The 22,623-nt window shown below is 34.0% G+C and overlaps 1 protein-coding gene across 3 annotated transcripts in view; it reads right to left on the reverse strand.

The window, feature by feature from the left end:
• LOC100542439 (protein FAM189A1) overlaps positions 1-22,623 on the reverse strand; it is an 83,116-nt gene that overhangs the window by 23,161 nt on the left and 37,332 nt on the right. For all 3 annotated transcript variants that reach the window (XM_019619413.1, XM_010717288.2, XM_019619414.2), the window contains exons 3-5: positions 18,809-18,919; positions 13,813-13,944; positions 2,738-2,845 (exon numbers count right to left, since the gene is read on the reverse strand). In XM_019619413.1, the coding sequence (XP_019474958.1) occupies positions 2,738-2,845; positions 13,813-13,944; positions 18,809-18,919 (351 nt within the window). The remainder of the gene's footprint in view (positions 1-2,737; positions 2,846-13,812; positions 13,945-18,808; positions 18,920-22,623) is intronic.

Raw genomic sequence — 22,623 nt, forward strand, 5'->3', positions numbered from 1 at the left:
TCATCTGTGTGCTCTACTGGACAGTTTGCGTTATAGTTTTCAGGGCATTTTTACTAAAAGATCACTACATCCAGAGGTACCAATTCCCAATAAAATACTGTCAGTTTGCTTGCGTGAATAAAATACTTATTGCATGCACAGGTTATACAAGGAAGCAAATACTCATGAAACCCTGTTGCAGAAATTTATGAAACTACGTATATTATGTACAAGATCAATGTTGCTAGGCAATAAATGCACACAGAATAGCTTGATAGCAGAGAAAAACTAGAAATTATTTCAAGACTGAGTAAGCAGCAAAAATGCATCATTCTAACTGGTTAATTTCTGAGATAGATGCAGTACACAAGCCACAAAACTGATGACAGCAAGTTTAAAGGTTGTATAATCTAATGATGTCTGAGGATTTTCCAGACTACATAATGTGTACATAATGTGTTATTGACTAAGAATTTCACTTTCATGGCTTCTCTTCCTACAGCAGAGCTATGCAGTAAGAATAGAGTAAGAGAACAAAAACATACATTACAAATGGGATATTATCTCCTTGTGCTGAGATCTTAAACTTTCCAGCATGATAAAACCCTGCTGATAAAAGGATTTACAAGAAAGAAAAAGTAGTAAATCAGATTTTTGGAGGGGGCGTAGAAAACAAGGAATCAAAAGGACAACAGATTGAAAATAGTGAAAGAAAGAGTATTCTTCAGGTTCAGCTGGTCTAAGTCAGCGTAGCCCCAGGGAAGTTACGCTCACTTAGACCTGGTAGGAATCTGGCATAGCAACCTGAAAAAAAAGAAAGGGAAAATCTTAAGGATAAACAAAAGACTGGGGTTTAGCTGAAAGAAATATATATCTCTCTTCTTCTGCAGAGAGGGAAGAAAATTCACATCAACAGAGCTGTAGACGTGGAGAGGCAGAACCGACAACTGAGCAAGTAGACAGAAAGCTGGAGGCACAAAATATGGGAAGTACAAAGAAAGTGACATAACAGAAGCATTTCCTAGTGGTAAAGAGAAACTTTTATGCAAGAAATGAAGAAAGAAGTAGTGGAGAAAAAAAATAATGTGCTTTTAAGGTATTCAAATATATTCTTATTGAGGTTATTCCATTTTGTGCATGCAAGTCAGATGTACTTTAATATTGTTCTTGATTTGTTGTCATCTACACAATTTCCTTCTTCTTATACCTTGAAAAAAAAACACAGAATTAAGTCTAGGTTAAGGTTTCCTCAATACAAATGATTCCACTTCTGGATCACTGCTAACCTTGTCATCCTAGAAAGATAGAACTTTCCAGCTGTGGTGATCAGTTGTTTCCCTGTGATCAGTGCAACATGAAAAAGGTTACTTTACGATCAGGATCTTTAGTCAAGGGCATCCTGCAGCAAACACACTGATGGGATGGGGATTGCACAAAAAGAAAGAATACCTACAAATGGTGAAAGTTCTTTATAATACAGTATATGTCATCAGCTGAAATGATGAATTTTGTCAATGCTGTTTGACATCCAGAAGACAGCTATTAAATAAGCACTATTTAGAAGCCATTGCAAGCATACACACTATGAATACAGAGTGCTAAATGAAAATATGCTCTTATGGCACATCAGATTTTGCCTGCCCTTTGTTACGTCCACTAACACACGAAGCTCACAGACTGAGGATGCATTTTAACTAAGTTTGTAACCCAGTGACTGGAACACTTCTCTAGAAAGAACATCCATGTCTCTAATTCACATACTGAGAACTCAAGTGAAATCCATGGCAGTGAATGTATTTGTATATATTTATTCATTTAAGCCGTTGGGGCAAGTTATACAACTTCTCACTACTGCACAAACTGTTTACATGTATCCTGTTAGGACAGTATTTTTGTCACACAGACTTTTAAAATACAAGATTTACAAATGACTAGCATTAGTTTGCATGTCTGCTGTCTCATACTAAACACAGGATTATTTCATAGATTAGTTGTTGTAGAGGTGGGTTAAATAGTTTGTGTGGCCTGCCGAACACTAATTTAAAGTTAGCACGTTTATGTTTCAACATTAAATTGAAATCTTGAGAAGAAGAGCACTTATACAGGATAGGAGGGCTCTCTTTTTCCAAGCAAAACAAGACATCATCCTGCAATGCAGCTGACTGTGCAGAAGACTAATGATCATTTTCCCTTTTGTTTTAAACACAAGTACTACTCCAGAGCTGAGCACGTTTTCCTTCTGGAAACACTTATTGGCACAGTGCCATGAAAAGTTCCACTTTCGAACATATAGTTCTCACAACTATATAGTTCTCATACTTGAAGAATAGTATCTCAAAGCTAAGTAATTGCTCTGGGTAGTGTGAAAATTGAATACAGTGAACATACAACAACAGAAAATGTAATGTGCATATATAAACCAAAGTTACCCCAGTAACCAAAATTATTTACTCCCAACGACAAAATCCTGAATTTAGCTCTCTAATATAATATAGAATATATAACAATATATAATACAGTAATATAAGATAATACACATCTAATGCAGCAGTTATTCATATTCCATACATCTATATACTGTATTTATAGAGATGTACACAGTTAAAATACATACCTAGGTACAGACATTCTATCACTATGCAAAGACACACAAGTAGGCCTAAGTTTTAAGCAAGGAATAGGTACAAATGAGTATATACATAATAGGAAAAAAAGTCATGTTGGACAACATTCTGTGCTGTCCCTGAAACGCACTCACCATTTGCAGGAGATCAGAAGAAACCATCTGCATGCAACACATTGCTGTTGCCAAAGCACAGACAATGGTGGAGATGATATTGAGAGCGCACACACTGAACAACAGGTCCTGTGAAAAGACATGCATCAGAATATCATCTCTTATCTCAGGGACGCAAAGACAGGAAATATTTTTAGTAATTCGATAATGAACACTGATGCTTGTTAGCAAATTTACATGGTCTCAATTAGCTGTGTAGAATTCACTCAACATGTAATACTTGCTCTAAATCAGTCAGCAAAGGAAACCCTCACAGAAACAAACATCTTTAGGGGCATAGTTTAGTGGAGGACTTGCTAACGTTACGTGATGGTCGCACTCAATGATGTTGTGGGTTCTTTACAACACAAACAATTCTACAGTCTTCTCTTCCCCACCTAGTACATTCAGTGTTAGAAATTTCCTCAGAAATACTTGAAGTTTTCCAGTTTCCTTGCAAAGGATAAATTGTTGCTTTCACATAGACTCCAAGTTGCAGATATCACTAGTAAAATACTAACAAACACATTTCTGGTTAAAAACAAAACCACACATGAAGAAATGCCATCGCTTACAGTATTTGAAATCAGCCAATCAGGGTTATTTGGTAAAAATACTAAATGGGGAAATTAGCATGAAATAGAGAATTTCATTCTGTATTAGATATATTGTGCATCTGAAACAGATCAGAAAGAAACAAGTGCATTTTAAAGTATGGAAGAAAAGCACTGACTGTATGTGGGAAGTAAAAGTGCATACTGCCACATTGTTTCTTTAAAAACTACGTTTTCAACTACAACAAATATTTATACTTACTAAGTAGAATAAAAAAAATTAAAATTGAAATATATTTAGAGTAATTAAAAACAAAGCAAAAACAACACAAACAAAAAACTAGCTAAAACAAAAACATAAGCATCCATTTATTTCAATCACTGAATTATTGTTTATTTTCTTTGCAGGAAAAGAAAAGGAACTCTGATTCATCATGCTGATAACATTACAAAAATCCCTAAAATCCTTCTCCAGCAACCGCCTACCTGCTGTACCTGTCACAATTACAAGCTCAGTCAGTATTCAGAATAGCCAGTAAAAGTACAGCCATTTCAGGTGAAAAACAATCAAATTGTAATATACTATGAGCAAAAAAACTCTGCATTAATGCATACTGCAGAACCTAACTTGTAAACCACTGGCACTTAGAGCCAAAAGAATTAGGTAACCCAAATGTATAACAGTACCTTTTACGCTAAATAACATGTTCTGCATCAAAGTTGCAAGTTAGGATCCAAAGCATCCTTAAGACCCTCACAGTACTCCTGTGCCTCAGGACAGCCATCTGTTTTGAAAGGTCACAGAGCTTCATGCTACTATTCCAACGTTTAACCATCTTTTCCACCAGAATATTTCCATTTCAAGAATCCTTTCTTGAAATCCTAGACAGATTTTCTAGGCCTCTGACCACTTCCATTTGGTTCATCTTCAAGCTGGCCCACATTCTTCCTGAAATGCAGAATTCTGAACAGTGCAGTAATGACTGAGGATTTTTGCAATTGTATATTGTTGATTCATCCTTTATCCATATAATACCAGATCCTTTCCTGAAGAACTACCATCCTCCTCTTCCTGCTACTAGATAAGGACAGAAGAATAACCACATATATATAGACATATATGTATTTAAACTGGAAAAAAATGCCACAATGAAAACCTCACTCTTACTTATGTCTATTTAAGATTTGTGAAAGAGGATATGCTAGTTTCCATATAAGTCCAGTAGTAAAGTTCATCGGAAACATGAAAAGGAGTGAAACACAGAAAACAAACTGAATCTGTACAATTACTCTGTAATTACAGAAAAACACAGACTGTAAGCTAATCTGAAAGGCACTTGATTAACTTGATTATAAATGCCTGCAACTTCAGAAAAATAAATATTTTGGTATTTCATTTCACCATTTCATATTTGGTTATTATTGCTATTAAATCCAAGGTATCACATAACACATCTGTAGTTTCAAGTATTATATACAAAATGCTAATATTAGATAGTAGACTAGCTAATCTGAAAATAGTTTATGTGGAAAATAAACAATTGGCCAGCCTCAAAATAGCATGATTTTACATGCTACTACTGCTCCGTTCCTGTAACAGACAACAAACACTAGAGTATTTCAAAATCTAAAGAGAGGTAATTAATTTTTAAAAAATTTCTAAAGTCTGTTTTAATTCAAACAGGAATCAAACCACAAACCATCCAGTAACATTCTCCTCACCCTCTAACCCAATCCAAACCCCAAATAAACATTATTTAGTTGTTTGACAGTTTAGCTTTTTCAGGAAGTTTCCTTCCCATGTCCTGTTGAACAGATAATGAGTAATTCATAAGACACTATTTATTCAACAGCAATAGCAATAACTCTCTGTGGCCAAACATACTACCCAGAAAAACAGTGTTGATACTTACGCAGATCCAAGCTGTAACACGATAACAATTAAAACTTCCTTCAGGAAATGTCTCTAAAAAGGCAGTAATAACCACAACAGAGACTAGCCTAATTCTCCACAGCACCTGCCCACAAACAGTTACAGGAGTAGGAAATCTGTATCTATCTCTATCTATTAGTGACGGGTTTTTCACTGCCTTCTGCAATATCTGATATTGCACTATCTGCACTATCTTGCACTAATATGCACTGATCAGAGAATACAATGCACGAATGTGTAAGGTGTGAAATACGATTCTTTGCTCCTCAGTTTTATAACAGTTAAACCAATTTTATTATCATCCAGAATTTTTCTAGGTATTTTTGCTCCTTTCTACAGGCATAATCTGATTCTTCTGCATGTTCATGTAATAATTAATGCTCTGATTGGTATAATGTACAACATGAAATTATTCTGTTGCAGTTTATGTACATGATTTCCTTGCCATACCTTAATTCTGTAATAAGACACAATTCCCTTTAAGAATAGATGTAGCTGTCAGAATTGCCTGTAAGCAGACCTGGATCTGTTCAGATTAATACCCACAGGAGTTGAATGGCACTGTGAGCTCTTTATGGCCAGCTGTTTTTCTCAACTGGGTCCCCAGTAAATCTCAAAAGCTAAATTTAATACTGATTTCCAAAAAATCTGTAGTGTTCTGTATTTAGAACACCTTAATAATTAAAATAATCATGCCATTAACTAAGTACCTGTTCATTGCTTTTTCCTTCCCTCTTAACAAACACTTTCTACTCACATTGTGGTTCTGCAAAGGATATTTGTGCATTCTCAATTTTTTTTTTTTTACGCTATCATCCATATGTTTTAAGGAAAAAACTGAACTAATGTCTTCTAAGCTTTTGTTAGTTTTACTGTTTTAATACTATTCCTGTGATACTGCAGCTCTATCTTTACTAGTGCAGTTAAAATTATACATAGTTTATCTTCAGAATTTCATTATGCCAGCGATAAAACTCAGGACATCAACTGAAGTAAAATTCACTTTAGGAGCATTATAACTTAAAAAGAGACTCAGCTAGCCTATTTACCACCTACTATGGCACTGAAGATTAATCTGGTAGATGTTCTTAAATATTTATCAACTATCTTTTAAAAGCTAAATTTGCAGTGCCTTCTCTGTTGCATTTTCTTTTATAAAATAGCTCCTCCAATCTGAAAGTAGTCAGATCTATTAATAGAGCCAATAGAAGTATTTCAGCCAAAAATGCCATTTTGACATTGCACATTTATTTAATTTCATTTAGAATTTTGGCAAGAAACAGAGTTGGAGCTCTCAGTCAGATCTACTATGTAGCAATATATCACAGAACTATTTATGTTTGGGAAGGCTGAATGGAAACAGAATGGAGATTCCTCATACCCTTGCTCTTGTTTTCATGCATTAGTACTGATTACGCTGAAATACCTCCCTCTCTGGGTTTATGTCTACCTGCTAGACTGGAATGTGTTATGGAATGTGTTATTGCTCGTTTGTAGAAAATTTGATTTTTCCAAGCTGGCTGTAATAAAGGATTTACTCGGTTCCAAAATTTAACCATTACCAGTATTATTTTACTGATGCCATAACTACAAAATCTTAATGTGTTTCTATGCAGCTTAGCTACAGGGAAAGTTTACACACATCAGAATCAATCACAGGTTAGGTTTTCTGGTGCTCTCAGGTACACAAGTAGGCATTGCTGGCTACACAAATTGAAAGGTCTACTACATAGAACCCAATCACACTACAAGTAGAGCTCTCCAGCAAAGTGACAGCTTAACATTTTGCAGCACCATCCTTTTAACATTCTTAACCACGGCCTTGTAAAAGGATCTGATGCCTTTTTTTGAAAATTGTACTTTCTCTTCAACATTCAAAACATTTCTTTAATGCAATCGCTTTTAGACCTTAGTTGACGAATGCAAGCTATCTTAGCTTTGATTTTTGAATGATTTACAGACTACATTGCTTACTACATTTCCACACAAGAAAATACAAAAATAACAATATTGCTATCCCGTAGATCTCTGGAAACTCTTAAATTTACACCAGAAGTCAACTTTAAAATATTTTCTTTTATGCTCTATGTAATAATCTCTAGTAAATTTGATCCTATCTGTTGAAAAGAGAGCTAATGAACTGTGAGACATCCAAAAACAGGTACCCATCATATTTTACCAAAAGGCTGCACAAGGCCTGACCTTAAGTTTTCTTATTAGAGCATATTTTTTCATGTATTCACACTGAAAATAAATATAATTCACTGTAATCTTGTGTCAAGGCCTTCTGTGTTTCATTTAGTACCAGCAGAGCAGGAGAGTTTTCTGTTACCTCAGTGCAACATGTGGGTCAAGTTATCTCACATTCACTACTAGAAGGGAATGGAACAACCTACTTTCACATTGAAACTGTTCAGGTCTAAGCAAAAAATTGAATCAGCAGTGACTCACATCCATGATTTATTTGTTCGGTATTTTATGCCTGTTTAAAGGTATTTGGGGGCTTTAAAGAGAGGTATTCACACCAGTAAGAATCAGATATCTTATATCTTTATAGGCCTCTGGATACCCCCAGCTGTGGTCTCAAGTATCTGAGGGATCTTAACCACTTTATGTCAGTGAGCTCAGATCACACAAAAAACAGTTAAGAAACTTCAGTGCCCCAGAGATTGTTGACCCTTTTCCCCTTCCCTTTAATCACATTAAGGCCATTAAACCTTGAAATACTGTTACCATATCTTCACCCATTTCCTCATAGCCTTTTCCATCACCAGTTTACAAGTGACTGCTGAGAAGACAAAACTGCAGGGATTTTTTGTGATTAGTGGGTGACTGAAGGCAAAGGAAGATACACTTGCAGAAGTGACTGCCTCTCAAAATATTATCAATATGAAGATTACCAGCAGAGAATGATTAAACTACAAAAATATGAAATAAAAACAAGTTACAGTCAGCAGAGCTAGAAGTCATCTACTTCTTCCTGCAGTCTAAGGAAGATACAGCCTACATTTTCAAGTACACTGTCTTTCAGGTAAATGACTATAGAAAAACATTTACCTAAATCAGAGACTACGTGAAGCCTATGGAACACCTCTAAAAAGGAGTTACATTACAACACCTGAGTATGTTTTAAAGACTGAACTTTGTTTCAGAATTCTTTTGAATATACAGTAGTCCAAAAATATCATTTTACGATATACTCTAGGGCTCCATAATTCTTTTACATACCCACAGAATACAGAATAGAAACCAGGCAAATGAAAATACATGAAACAAGAACCTCTGAATAGCTTCACAACAACTCAAATGTAGTCTTCGCTAATTATTTAATCACTCCCTTGCCTCTTCTTATCATAGTGATGAATTGTACTTTCAATTACATGCATTATTACCAAACCAGGGAATTTAACATTAAAAAATGTTAACATATCACACAGATGAAGCACTGTTATTACCAAGTACTTGTTTTTTCTCAACTATTATGAAAGTTATCCACATGTGCTGCTTACAAAGAATTGACAACATGCATTCAAAACTATTTTGCTGTAGAAGGTACCAAAATATAGATCAAGGCTTTTCATCTCCAATTTTCTCTCTCCGTGTTTTTTTTTTTTACAAGATTTAAGATAGTTTTATTTTTTGTAAACTGAGTTACTTATGCACATATAACCAAAAAATAAGTTACATAAGACAAAGACAGTTCTTCCTAAGAGTTCTAAACCTGTACAACACTATTGAAATAGCAAGTTTCTATTGAACTTGACAAAACACTCCCATTTTGCTGGTTGAAAAGATTGTTTTCCTGAGGAAATAGGTTGGTATTTCTGGAGGCTCTTAACTTCTGTGAACTTTTGAGAGCTTGGTCAATAACCAATAAAAGGAGTAAAATAAGCTTGCTGATGTGTAAAAAGGACACTCTGTAACCAGTAGCCTTGAGCTCATGGATTTTAACTCTGATCAAGGGCTAAAAGCCAGCTTCACTTTCTGTGAAGATGATTTTTTTTCTCCTTGATTGACTTCAATTATGGTACTTCATTTTAACCTGAAAATAGATAGTGAGCAATAAAGCTTTTTCACCCATTAAACGAATCTCTCTGTGCCTCTCTTAGTTGCGAATTTGATGAAAACATTCCCTTTAAGTCAAATCATAACTTCAGTTGTTCTAACTGCTTAAGTCTGAAAAAGAGCAGGAAAAATAGCCACTCTAAGACCAGGAAGACAATTCAGAAAAATACAAATTTCATATGTACAACAAATTGTATGTGAAGAAACGCCAAGGCTTCATAAAATAGAATTATGGTATGAAGGTACAATTTAATGTTGTATTTTACAAAAACCTAAAATATTTACTATATTTTCAAAGAAACAGTGCAATTACTTAATAAAAGTAAACTCTAAAAGATCATCACTGCTTGGATGCATGCTTGAAATCCTTCATTAACTGAGGTACCTAGGTTAAATGTAGTATTGGTGATACAGTATTAAGATATTCTTGAAATACTGAAGTTCCATAAATTAACTAGAGAAGCACACACAAAAATGGATTTCAGTCATTGAAAAAAAGGCAGTGTCTCAGTTATGAGAGAAGTTCCTAACAATATTCACTCATTTTTATAAACTAGAAACAGAAATAAACAAAAAGAAGGAAAAGAATGAGTAGATTGTGTCTGTTACACAATTGTTTTTCAGAACTTCTGAATACTTTTAGCTTAACTATTGAGCACAAAAGCCCACACCGGAACCGTTCTATTTTTGATGGTGGCCAGTATGTTTCAGTTACCTGTTACAGAACTTCAAATAACTCCAACATTTAAAAATCTTATCTTAAAAGTTATTTTTTTGCACTGAGCTTCATCCAAATTCCAACATATTATAAAGCCTTTTAGAAAAGTAATTTTGCTTTGTATTTGGTTGTAGAGGGAATGAGAGGAGCATCAAAGAAGATAAGTCTGCTGTCCTAACTAAAAAACACTTAAGAAGTCATGCTCTGTTACAAAAGTGAAACCATGTTGTTCTAAATGGAAAAAAAATAAACATGGTTAAACTTGGTCATCAGAAAACACAGTAAAAATAAATTCTGCTCCAAAGGAGACTAAATGAAAGATCTGCATGAAAAACTGCAAGAAACCTGTTACAGAAATCTCTAATAAAGATGCTACTGAATGGAATCAGAAGTGAAGAACGCTTTTATTATTTAATATTGTACTTCAATTTCAGTAGCTCTGGAACAATTATTTGTGCTGAAAATACAGAAAGAAAAAGCTTTTACTTAGCCTGTATAGCCACAAAACCACTCTACAAATGCACTTAAGTAAAATAGGAAGCAAATATTTCTATATATTCATAATTTAGCATGCATCACTGCAAATATTCTGGATTATATAAGCTGTTAAAAGTAACTTAAAAATCTCACTAAATAGTTTCTAAACCAAAGCCACATAACATTATGCTCTTACATGCAAACAGCATACATTAGTAATACACTAGAAAATAATTCCATTTTCTACACCTATATTCATCCTCTCACAGAATCACAGAATGGCTTGAGTTGAAAAGGACCACAATGATCATCCAGTTTCAACCCCTCTGCTATGTGCAGAGTTGCCAACCAGCTGACCAGGCTGCCCAGAGCCACATCCAGCCTGGCCTTGAATGCCTCCAGGGATGGGGCATCCACAACCTCCTTGGGCAACTTGTTCCAGTGCCTCACCAACCTCTGTGTAAAAAACCTCCTCCTAATATCTAACCTAAACCTCCCGTCTCAGTTTAAAACCATTTCCCCTTGTCCTATCACTATCCACCCTTGTAAACAGCCATTCCCCCTCCTGTTCATATGCTCCCTTCAATTATTGGAAATCCTCTCAAAGCCAAAGCCCAAGAAGATAAGCTTCATGCATGTATGTTTTTAGTACTTCCGGGATTCTTCGAGTTCAGAAGGAAGAAATACTTTCCACAGATGAAGACTGTCAGGAAAATTAAGTCCGTGTACTAAAAAGCTGGCTCCTAGTTTCAGCCTGTTCTAGCCTAAAATTTGAAATTAAGTGATTGCTACTTAATAAAATCATATTCAGTAGAATACTACTGCATAATTAAGTTAAAAAAACAACTCAGTTTCACAAAATTCACCTACAAACCAGCAAACAAATTCATTGCAGAATAATATGTCAGCATATTATACCTACTTAATTGTAACACTCTCAAAAAAAAAAACAAAACCACAAACACAACTAAGCATATCTCATTCATATCTATCTCATCTTGAAATAGATTCAGGGCTATGCCTGAGGTACAATCAGCAGTGTAACCCAGAGATGACACCAGACTTACAATTACATCTGTGCACGCTTGTTTATATGCCTGCACATGTGTATGTGTACAGGAGATATAAGCTCCTGCATTTTTTTCTGGTTTTACTTGAATAAAAGTCAACTTGCACAGACAGATGACAGAGAGACAATCAAGAAAGCCTTACTGGGAACAAGATCAGACAGGTGATATGCGTGCCATTGTTCTGTTTACAATGGAGCTCCTGTAGTTACCACCATCAAAAGCACAGGTTATACAGTGGAAAGATGAGATTTCCCTCCAGTCTCAATAAAGAAATAGAGAATGGAACTTGAGTAACATCATCCATAAAGATTTATAACCTTAACTTTGGTATTCTACATTTTCTCTCCCCCTGATGCCCTAAACAATGAGCAGAAATGATCTTCTAGTAAAAAATGCGTTCTCCCAAAATCACATCATACTTGCACTTATTAATTGAAATTAAAGTAAAAGTAAGCTTTTTCTCAGTCAGCTGTTTAAGGAACATGCTGTAATCTTTTTTTCTTTTATTGCATGACAGTAGGCTCCTAATCCTTAAATTTGTCAGGAATACAGAACTCTCAAAACAAACAAATGCAGAATTAAAAATGAAAGATTTAAGAAACATTATCATCATCCTCTTTTAACTGAAAATATCTGATGATAATTAGTGCTACATTAAGTTTATACTCACAGGAACTCCTGATTTTAATTCAGTCCTCTGCTGATGCAAGCAGAAATGTCACCAATTTCTCTTTGTAAGTGATTGAGGTATGTTTTTACAAGAAATTACATTTTGTGCACCTGTTTTTATTGCTGTTTTTGTTAGAAACCTTGCCCTGATTTCCAGTAAATGAAAGTCATATACATTTCATATGCTGACAATGTTCTCTAAGATCGTTATTTTCTCTCTATTGTTCAAGTTTACTTTACAGACTTACATACAGCAGTAATCATATATTCTCTCCAGTTTTATAAGATCAACTAGTAAGATTTTTCTGTATAGATTCATACTTTTCCATCTGTTAAACACTGCATTTCCTTCATATTAAAGAGAAAGTACCCCAGCACTGAATAGAGTCCTGAATTTAGCATTCCAAATCATCTGACCAACAATGTTAAGTATTTGCTTCTTTGTCACTTACAAGATTCCTGCTACTCAACAGGCTTTTGCTCCCATTTTCTCCCCTCTATCATCTTCATTAAAACATGCACAGATTTTTAGCTTTGGTGCAAACCAGATTTTTAATTTCTATCTAATCCTTATCACTTAGTAGTCCTTTTTCTTGTCTATCTTTCTTAACATAGCTGAAGAATATTTAGCTGCTTATTACAGTTCCTTTTGCAGGATTTACACCTGTCTTGAACATTAAAATAATGCTTCAAATATAAACATAATTTTGAGTTTCCAGGCCTCAATCTACACCTCATTCCTAAACTTCTTATTACATTCAGTTACACTACTTCATTCCATGCTATTCTAAATTTATTAAAATTTATGCTTAGAAATTGAGAGCCACAGATGCAGACTTAATTCTGTCGATTGTTAAATTAAACTTAAAATAAATCAACATCTGTAATTTAGGCTAGAGTTCTTTTTTCTTGATCAGTTCTTTCATAGATTACTTACTGTTTTCCAAAACAAAACAGTACCATGCCTTGCTAGTTTGGTGACAATGAATAAATGTGTGCAATTACACCGGGATAAAATTGAATACAATATTACTATTACTTGCTCTCCATTCTTTACCTGGGTCATTTCAACATGAAATATGGTATGATTTAAGCTTCTAATAACACTGGACAGTAGTTTATAAGCATGCACAGTCAAAAAAAAAAACACTTGCCATTCTCTGCCAAAGTAACATAACTTGAAATACATTTTACTAATACTCAGTATTTCCTTGCTGTCTACCACATCACTGAACAACAAAAAACAGCACTTTCCATTCCAGTTTGCTTGAGCAACAACCAGAAAAGTATCTGTCTTTGTATCTTCCAGTATTAGCTATAAGCAAGCATGGTCTCTGGTTTAGTAAAATCTACAAAAACAGTTACATATGCAAATCAAAGATACTAACCTGAAACGCAAAATATGAAGTATAATTCCACTGGATTAAGGTTTTTTATTTTTTTCTTTGTTTTCAGAAGTATACAAACATTGATAATACACCAGCTACTTCTCCTTTCATCACACACTTTTGTCTTGCAACAAACTTACTACTTAAAATTGAAATTAACTGCTAATTCTTCTCATAACGCACCTTTAGGGTCAGCCTCACAACATTACATTCCTGCAGAGGGTTCAGTTTCAGCATTTCTCCAAGATTACTGCAACCTGACGTTTGATGCTGCATTTCACAGCAAACACAGACACCATCACTGTCAAATTTAATCTGAGGGGAAAAAAAAAAGTCAGAGAAAATGACAGTAAATAGAAGAAAACTTTCCAACAATTTTATTTACGCTTATTGTGACAGCAGCGACTATCAAATGTAAAATGCAAACCTTTATTTCATTGTTTATGATAATTCCCCTAAAGCAGAATGTCATTCATTGGCTAACAAAAGCTATAAAAAGAGGTGAAATACAAGAAGTACACAATACTAAATTACAGTGACTGCTGAAAAGGTTTGCTTTGCAGGGGCAGATGAAACCACAGTTCAACTCAAATGAATATGCATGAAGTCATATGCAATGGAGAAAGATTAAGAAGAAAAAAAAGTCATGGTCACAAATGTCACATATACTTACACATACTTAAAAAATAATTACAATACAAACTAAGACATACTTAAGAAGAGATAACAAAGCATTGAGAAAATGTGGAGAAAATAAGAGTTAACATAACTCCATACTTTCACTTTGGAAAAGATTTGCGCATGTTTTCCTGAATTTGGTTTGTTCTGAATATAATAAGAATTCATTAAGCATTAAATTTCTGTGCGTGATTATAAAATGAATCTTGCTCAATGAAGAAAACTTACAGATTTTGAATTCCATATTTGAGAAGGAGAAAGAATTGCATCATTTATTTTTTTGCCTGCTTCAAACAAAGAGTTTTAGGCCAAAATTTAACTCCAGAAAGGTTTTTAATTAGTCTGCTGCCATGAATTACCATTGAATGTATTTCCTCAATTTGGTATTTCTATGATTTCTTTATTCCCATTTTTGCAGGTTATTTAAAGGACTGATAAATGGATATTTCCTACCTCTCCATTTTACAATTCCATCTGAATTGTTAGGACTGAATAGTTCGTACTGAGAAAAGGAATTCGTATTACACAGGAGTTGCTTGACCTTTTTTAAAATGATGGATCCCAGGTTTCTATAGTCCAATAATCAGTACAAAGAATGACACCCACAGGAAATTTCCACAGTTCTCCATGCAAAGGATAATAGATTCAAAGTACTATTCAGTCATCCTGAATCACTGCTGTATTCTGTATTTCTCTAAATAAAGACGGAAGCAAAATAGTTGGCTGCTAAGAAATCTAAACTACCATGTTACTTATCCTCTACAAGAGAAATGTATTTCAAATTTTCCAGACACTAATCCAGCAAAAAAATTCCTAATGAAAATGTGCATTTACTGTTTTTACCTCAAATGACTATGGCATTGTCAATTTCCTGAACAAAGAAATTATGATACAAGCCTTCCTTGCAGAAGTACCTCATACAGCCATACATGTAGAATCATCTCAACAGAAGTTTTCCTTAATGCATAAGACCTTGAAGAATATTAAAATTGTTAATATATTTAAGTATGTAATGATTAAGACCATTTATTTATTTATTTATTGTCATTCCTGTCAGGTTTATTTAGTACTGTTTTTAGTACTGGTAACAACAACAGCAGTTGAAAGAACAGAGTCCATTAAAAAAACAACAAAATTTACCAGATGAAATGCAGATAATTTAATGCTTTCCAGTTGTCTCAGTGGGCTCCAATTCCTGCGACTCTAGGTTGCTCTCTAGTTTGTGTAATTGCTAAAAATGATTTTATTTTATTTTTTTAATCTGAGCAATAGAATTAGGCCATTTCTCACATACTACATGGCAGCACTGGATATACTTCACACAGACTGATGATACCCTCAGACATCGTTTGCACACCTACAAGAAGTTGTGCTATTTATTTCTAACTAGCATACAGTTCATGAAGCTGCTTTAAACATTCCTGAGGTTTTTTTCAGATTTTACACTTCTCAACTTTTAATACTCCATTTAAAAAGCAAAAGATCCAAGTAAAACCCAAATATGGCTTATAACCAGACAACCTCAGCTTCTCAAGTCAACAGAAAATAGAATCTGAAATGCCGTTGGGGAGGTCTTGCTCTTGAACTCCTGTAGGAATGTTAGAAATGGTGTAAACAGATAGATAAATGCACAGGGGAAGTTTGAAACCTGAACTTTCAATTTAGAGTTACATCAAAGACAATAGTCAGAATGCTACAGCACATGCTGTATCAGCACCAGGCAGATCAATACAGTCTTCGGCTGCACAAAAGTTTTTATAACTTTGTCTGAAGTTTTGAACTTCAGACAAAGCTACCTACCACTAGAATGCTTATTCCTGTGATCCATGGTGACACTGTTCAAAGAAAAATAGTCACTGACTTAAGGTGAGGCACACTTGATATTTCTAACAGAAAATACAGATCCCAGGTCTACTTCTATCTCATGTAATGAACTCGTGTCACATAAAAAAAGGCTGAGAACAGAAATAGTTCCTTGGTTATAATCCAACACCTATGAAAGATTCTTGATACATTCTGAAATAAGTTCCATAACTTCCTACTTCCTGATCTCTCTAGGTCTCCTTCCAACTCCTGCAAATCTGTGATTCTGTAACTCTCTCTTTAATTCAATTCAATTCTTAAACATTCTTAGAATTGTTTATGTGAAAGTTCTTGCAAAACATCAGGATGTCCTAGAATATATAGCATATTCAGAAAACATTAAGATCAGAATGAAACATAAAATTCCTTTTCAATATCAAACACGCATTTTAGCAAGAGCTTTTAACAATTTGCCCTACTATACACTCTTTCCTTCAAATATGCCTGTGAAGTGACACACTAACTCAATTTTTTTTAATGGGAAGCAGTAAAGAAGGCTGAGTATGTCATCACTGTTGTGCATTCAGCAGTATAGCAGTTGATTCCATACAAAGGTTCGAATGGACCCCTTAAGCCATTATTACGTTATTTATAATATCCACTCACAATTTTTTAGTTAATACTATAGTGCAATAAATGTCAAAAATACTGAGTAGTTAAGAGCATTTCTAACCTGAAATCATATAATATATATTAAAGAGTAGAGAAATCCTAGGAGCTTTTTTTTTTGTCAACAAATCAAAGAATGGTCCATTGAGCATGAAAAGCATAAGTAATTCCATTTATTTTCCAACATTTATGTTCTTTTCTTTTCCTTAGGACTTTGATGCTATTCTCATATGCAAGATGTGATAAGATGACATTCCATGAGAACACCAATGCCACGTATCAAACATTTTGTCCAGAAACAAATTCAATATATTCTTTACAGTGAACTGCCATAAACAAAATTGACTCTGCAGGTTAAAATGCAGTTCTTTTGAGAAGCTACTTATTCTTCTACACAAATACACAGCCATTTCATTAAGTCCTCGTGGGAAGTTGTATTACAAATACACTCCCCAAAAGTAAATTAAAAACAGCCTTAGTATCAAAGTGGAGATGTCAAAAGAAAACAGTAAGACTCACTTCAAAGAGCTCCCAACAAAAGATACCTATGTTACTTAGTTTCAAAAAATACAATTCCAGAGTTCAGTATACATCCTGCAACACCTCCAGGTTCCATGAGTTGACCATTCTAGCTCTGCAGCACAATTCCAAATTCCCATAGCAATGAGAAACAGGAACTCCCATCAAGTTCCCCAAATAATAATAATAATAATTATATATATATAATTTTATAATATTTATAAATAAATATATATATAGGGAAAATCCTCTCTTCGGGTTACTGCTGGTTTTCCACACATTCAGGTACCTAACTCCGTTCATTTGGTTTTGTAAAGCCTGTTTCCTAACCAGAGCTGGAAATCACATACACTGTAGAAAGTGCAGCTCATTTATGGAGTTGCAGACACACTCCTCTGAAACAACACATGGGTGAGGAACACAGAACAAAGGCTTAAAGGCTGATTAAATAAAGTAAAAGCCCATGACAAGTTACACCCAAATGATCTCCCATTCTGCATTTTTCATGTCTCTTTCAAAAATATTTGTTGACATTTTCTTATTTTAACTTTGTTTTATTATATACTCTTGCATTCAAACAGATACTTGAAGGGATTTGCTGGACAAAAAACAGAAGAGGAAAACAATGCCTGAATAGAAGAGATAGAGAAGCATTTTGTGGATTCACCTGCTGACATAAGAGATGAAAATTACTTTTCTCTTTATAATTCCAGCCAGTATTTTGGTGTGTGCCCAAAGGATAAGGCCAAAACAAGTATAACCCTAATATTTAATCAATATCGTGCATACTCATGTAGTTTAGATAATTTGTTTGGTTTACGGTCAGATTACATTAAAAAGAACACTGACGCATGTCCATAAACATTCTCTAGCTCATTCATCATTCTTACAATCTAATGTCATTTGTCTTCCAAATTCATAGGAAAAATGATCATTATTTTAATATTTACTTTAAATTAGAGATTTCAGGCAGGCTATGTGTGTTTTTTCATGAGATAAAAACACTGAGTTTAGGTATATTGCAGCTTTTAACAATTCAAAGCATGTCATATTATGGCAACTTTTAATTATTATTCTGTATTTTATTTAACATACACTTGCTTTGGAAATTATAAAGTTACTACTTTACATAGGTAAAAAATATTACTGTACACATACTAAAACTATCAGCATATCTATGCAATATATTGGCTACAGAAGGAGACGCTGGATGAAACTGTGATACTTCTAACATTACATGGCAACCACTGCACTGCTTTGAACGGGCCTGTATTTCACTTATCTTGCCTACAATAGAAGCAAGTCTTTTAAGGTGGGAAAATATTCTAAATATGTTAGCTCTTAAATTCTCAATTTTTTCCCAATACAACCTGTCACGTAGTAAAGGCTAACAGCAGCTCTACAGAACACATACTGTTTGAAAATTAAAGCAACATGTGTATAAAATGCAAACAAATGAAAAATAATATATATTGTCCTTTTTAGAAGAGACTTGTTTTTCATTACTCACCAACTGACATCCTTCCAGGGACTTTACTAGCTGAGCATTCTGACAAGAAAGAATGGAACCAGCTAAATTCAGCATTACACACACTGCAGAGAGCAGCATGAAAAAGGTTATCTGGAAAACGAAAAACAAAAACAAGCACACTATTGATTATTCACTGCAGGAGGCAAACAGGAGAAAATAATCATTTAGATGTTCAAGAACTTCCTACCACGCAATTAGATGGATGTTAAACGGACTTTATACATTTTTAAGGACAATGTAGAATATTCAATCTTAAACTGAATCTCACATAATAAACAGCAAAAGTGAAAACAGACTTGACTATCACTTTTGTCCAGGCATTTCAAAATTCCCCATTTGTCTCCCATATTGGTCAAATATTCTGAAAATTTATGGTTTCATTAATTAACATCATTTACAAGAAGTGTTTTTATAATCAAAAGCAGCCTTTAAACAATTCAGACTCCTTTCTGACAAGGACATAAACATCTTAAAGAGGAAAAGTATTGATGAATAGCATGCGTAATGAGCTTGCGTAAGTTGGAAAAGGAAAATGAGTAAGATTTTTGATAAATAATCTACTTGATTTTTAAACAGCTACAATTTAAACAACATACTCCATATCAGCTACTCACTGTGTTAATGACTCCTTCACCCTCTTTTCAAAATACGTGAAAACAATCATTTACTTGATTGCACCAGCTTAACTATCATTTTACTGCTGTAAACATAAAAAATGTTGGGCCAGTACAAGCAGATGAATTTCAGTATGTGGAGAATTCAGCATGTAGGGAAACTGAAAGGTACCAGCAGGAAGAGAACAGAAACATGTACTCAATGCACTTTTGAGATAAATATAGGCTATGCTGCATCTCCTAGAAATATTCCGTTAATATCTAGGGTCTTTGTTTTTGTTTTCTGAATATTCAGCTCATTTATTCAAATATGCAGTGAACTTCTTCCAGCCCTTTTACTGCAAACTGCTTTGAACAGTTCTATGGATCTTTTGAGAAAACTCCCTGCTTTTATTATTATTTATTTTTTAAATTGCCAGTATTTCAAAATGCTAGCCTCGTATTACAAACTGTCCTGAAAAAAAAAATCCACATTACTGGTGGCATTATATTCCTCTTATGAACTACACACAGGTTCCTGAGAATTCATATCTTCAGAGAAATGCAGTGAACATCGAAACTGAAGGGCAGGAAGGATCAGTCACCTTTGCTCTCAGTAGATCTCAGATCAAGTTCTTGCATTTCACCCATCACCAAAGTAATGAAAAGTTGAACATCCTGTAACTTTATACTGACTGACTTGAACAGGTTCATAAGTGAAAAAGACAAGGTGTGAGGCTAAGCATTACATTCTTTAACTTTCCAGCCACAATATATAAGGCTAAATGTGATGAAATGGCTCAGCTGAGAAGTGCATCTGTATCTCAGTAAGTCTGCAGATGAAACCATATTGGGAAGAAGTGTTTGAAGTGGTGCAAAACAGACCTAATCATACTTTCCTAACATGCTACTATTTAATTTGGGGCTTCACTGATAAAGGAATTACTATAATGCTTATGTTTGTCCTATTTGCTTCTGTATTACTAATGCAGCAGCTTTGCAAATAAAGGAAAATGGAGAGAGAATTTGTAAGATAACTCTTCCAGATTCATTATGCTTTCCTTTATAACCCATTTATTTCTGGAAGGATCATGATATTTCTAAATATTCATTCTTGAACATCAGGTTACTAACGAAGGAACCCAAAATGGATCATGCAATGTATCTGCAGTAAATATAGGCATTTTTTTTAGCAAGTGGTTTTCAAGAAACATACTGCTTAAGTATAAAATGAAGATAACAAAGATGCCCACATTTAACTAAAAACAAATCAATGTATAAATTAAACTCAATTTACCAAAAAATTGTCTTAACATTCTGTCTTTCAAATAAGTGAAAAAATAGATACTAACACAGTGACATGCCGTTTATGCTTCAGTGCAGCAGAGTGTTCAAAGTACTCAGTTCATTTAAAAAATGTGAGAAATATCTAACAGCATCACACAGAACGCATTCGATTGATTTTTGTAACATTTTAAAAGGAAAAGACACAGGACTTGCAGAGTTCTAGCGCATCAACAATAAAACCAATATTTGATCTAACTAAAACCCATTTAAGAAGCTGCCTCTGTCAGCAAAACATAAACAGATCCATAATAAATAATATACTCCATGAGTGAGAAGATAACGCATTTTAGGTCTCTTCAAACCCCCTAACCTATGTCTCTCTTCACAAACTGAAGTCCACACAAAGATGTCATCTTTAACAGTCTAGATATGAGAAGGGTCAAGTCACTCTGCTTTTCCTCGCTCCCTTTCATTTTGTTTCTCTTCTCTTCCCCTCGATCTGCCAAACTTCTATGTGAATCTAGAACATATCAATTAAACTATATACAAAATGCATATATTTATTATATTTCATTGGTAAATAGTTACAATTACTAGATAGGATGAGCCCAAACAGAAGAAATATGGTTTAATTAACACAGGTTAATGTTAACACACTCTGATAAGCCTTAATTATCTTTGCAATATCAACCTGATGAAAAATATTTTGCAAAATACCAAGGGGGACTGTAAGATAGGCATTAACTAGAGAATGCAATTTAAAATTTGGCGTGGAATTATCCCATTTAATTATTCCAAAAACTGGCTTTAATTGAATTATACATTTCTTAAAGCTGCTTAAAATACAAATACGCCCAGTGCATCAAGGATGGGTTTTAAACATTGCAGACCCAACATTTTCACAATTAAATATCACAGTGCACTCATTTGCACAGAATGAAAAATGTGAGTTCTCCACTCTGCCCTTTCAAGGGACAGCTTATGATGCATTAAGACCGTAATACTTTCCATGTTGATAGAAAAAAAATTTAACCTTAATGCTAATGGGTCATGTTAATTTTCCAGTCCTATCTTCAAAATAAGGCTTGTAAACAAATCTCAATTTACAAATAAATAGTAACAAAAAAATCATTAGGATTAAGAGAGCTCAACTACAGTGAAAATGTTCAAAAATAAAGCACACTTAGAGCTTATTTTTTCCTATTCTGATATTTCCTATTCCTTTTTCATGTTTCTAACAGGAAACCACTTTTGATAACAGATTAAAAATGATATAAAGAGTTATTTTGAACATTTATCCACTTGAGTATTCTAAAAAATGGGTAAAGAACTTCCCATTCACACAGCAGTAGAATTGTCTGCGATGCTCTCATCTTTCTTAATAGACAAGTCCTAGAATGTACATTAATTTAAAAATGCAACTAGCAATATACACGATTATTTTACAAACTGCACATGCCATTAAAAGTACATTTATCACTGACAGAATTCTGCCTTGTGTTTCCCGTTTGCTTTGTTTTGAACATTAAAGTAGGAAAAACTAATATGAAAGACAGCTGTAATTCCCCAAACAATTACTTGACACTAATAGACAACTTAAGTCAGCATCAAAATGGTTGTCAATCACACTGCAAGAAAACAAACTTTGAACATTATATTATGCTTTAGAACAGTATTCAATACTCAGAGCACTCTTCTTCAGTGATGCTATAAATATGTTATAAGTAGCATGTTACATTTCTTATATTTTGTATAATGATTAATAAGTATTTACATCAGTAGATGAGATGGAAAAGCATATATGACATTGAAGAAATGCATTACATGTTTTAAGTTTATTTAATCATGATACAACTTCATAAACAATGATACAACTCTGATTCAGGACAGATCTCTGAAGGCTTTATTGACTAG

Source organism: Meleagris gallopavo, chromosome 12 (genome assembly GCF_000146605.3).
Source record: "Meleagris gallopavo isolate NT-WF06-2002-E0010 breed Aviagen turkey brand Nicholas breeding stock chromosome 12, Turkey_5.1, whole genome shotgun sequence".
NCBI classification, from domain to species: Eukaryota; Metazoa; Chordata; class Aves; order Galliformes; family Phasianidae; genus Meleagris; species Meleagris gallopavo.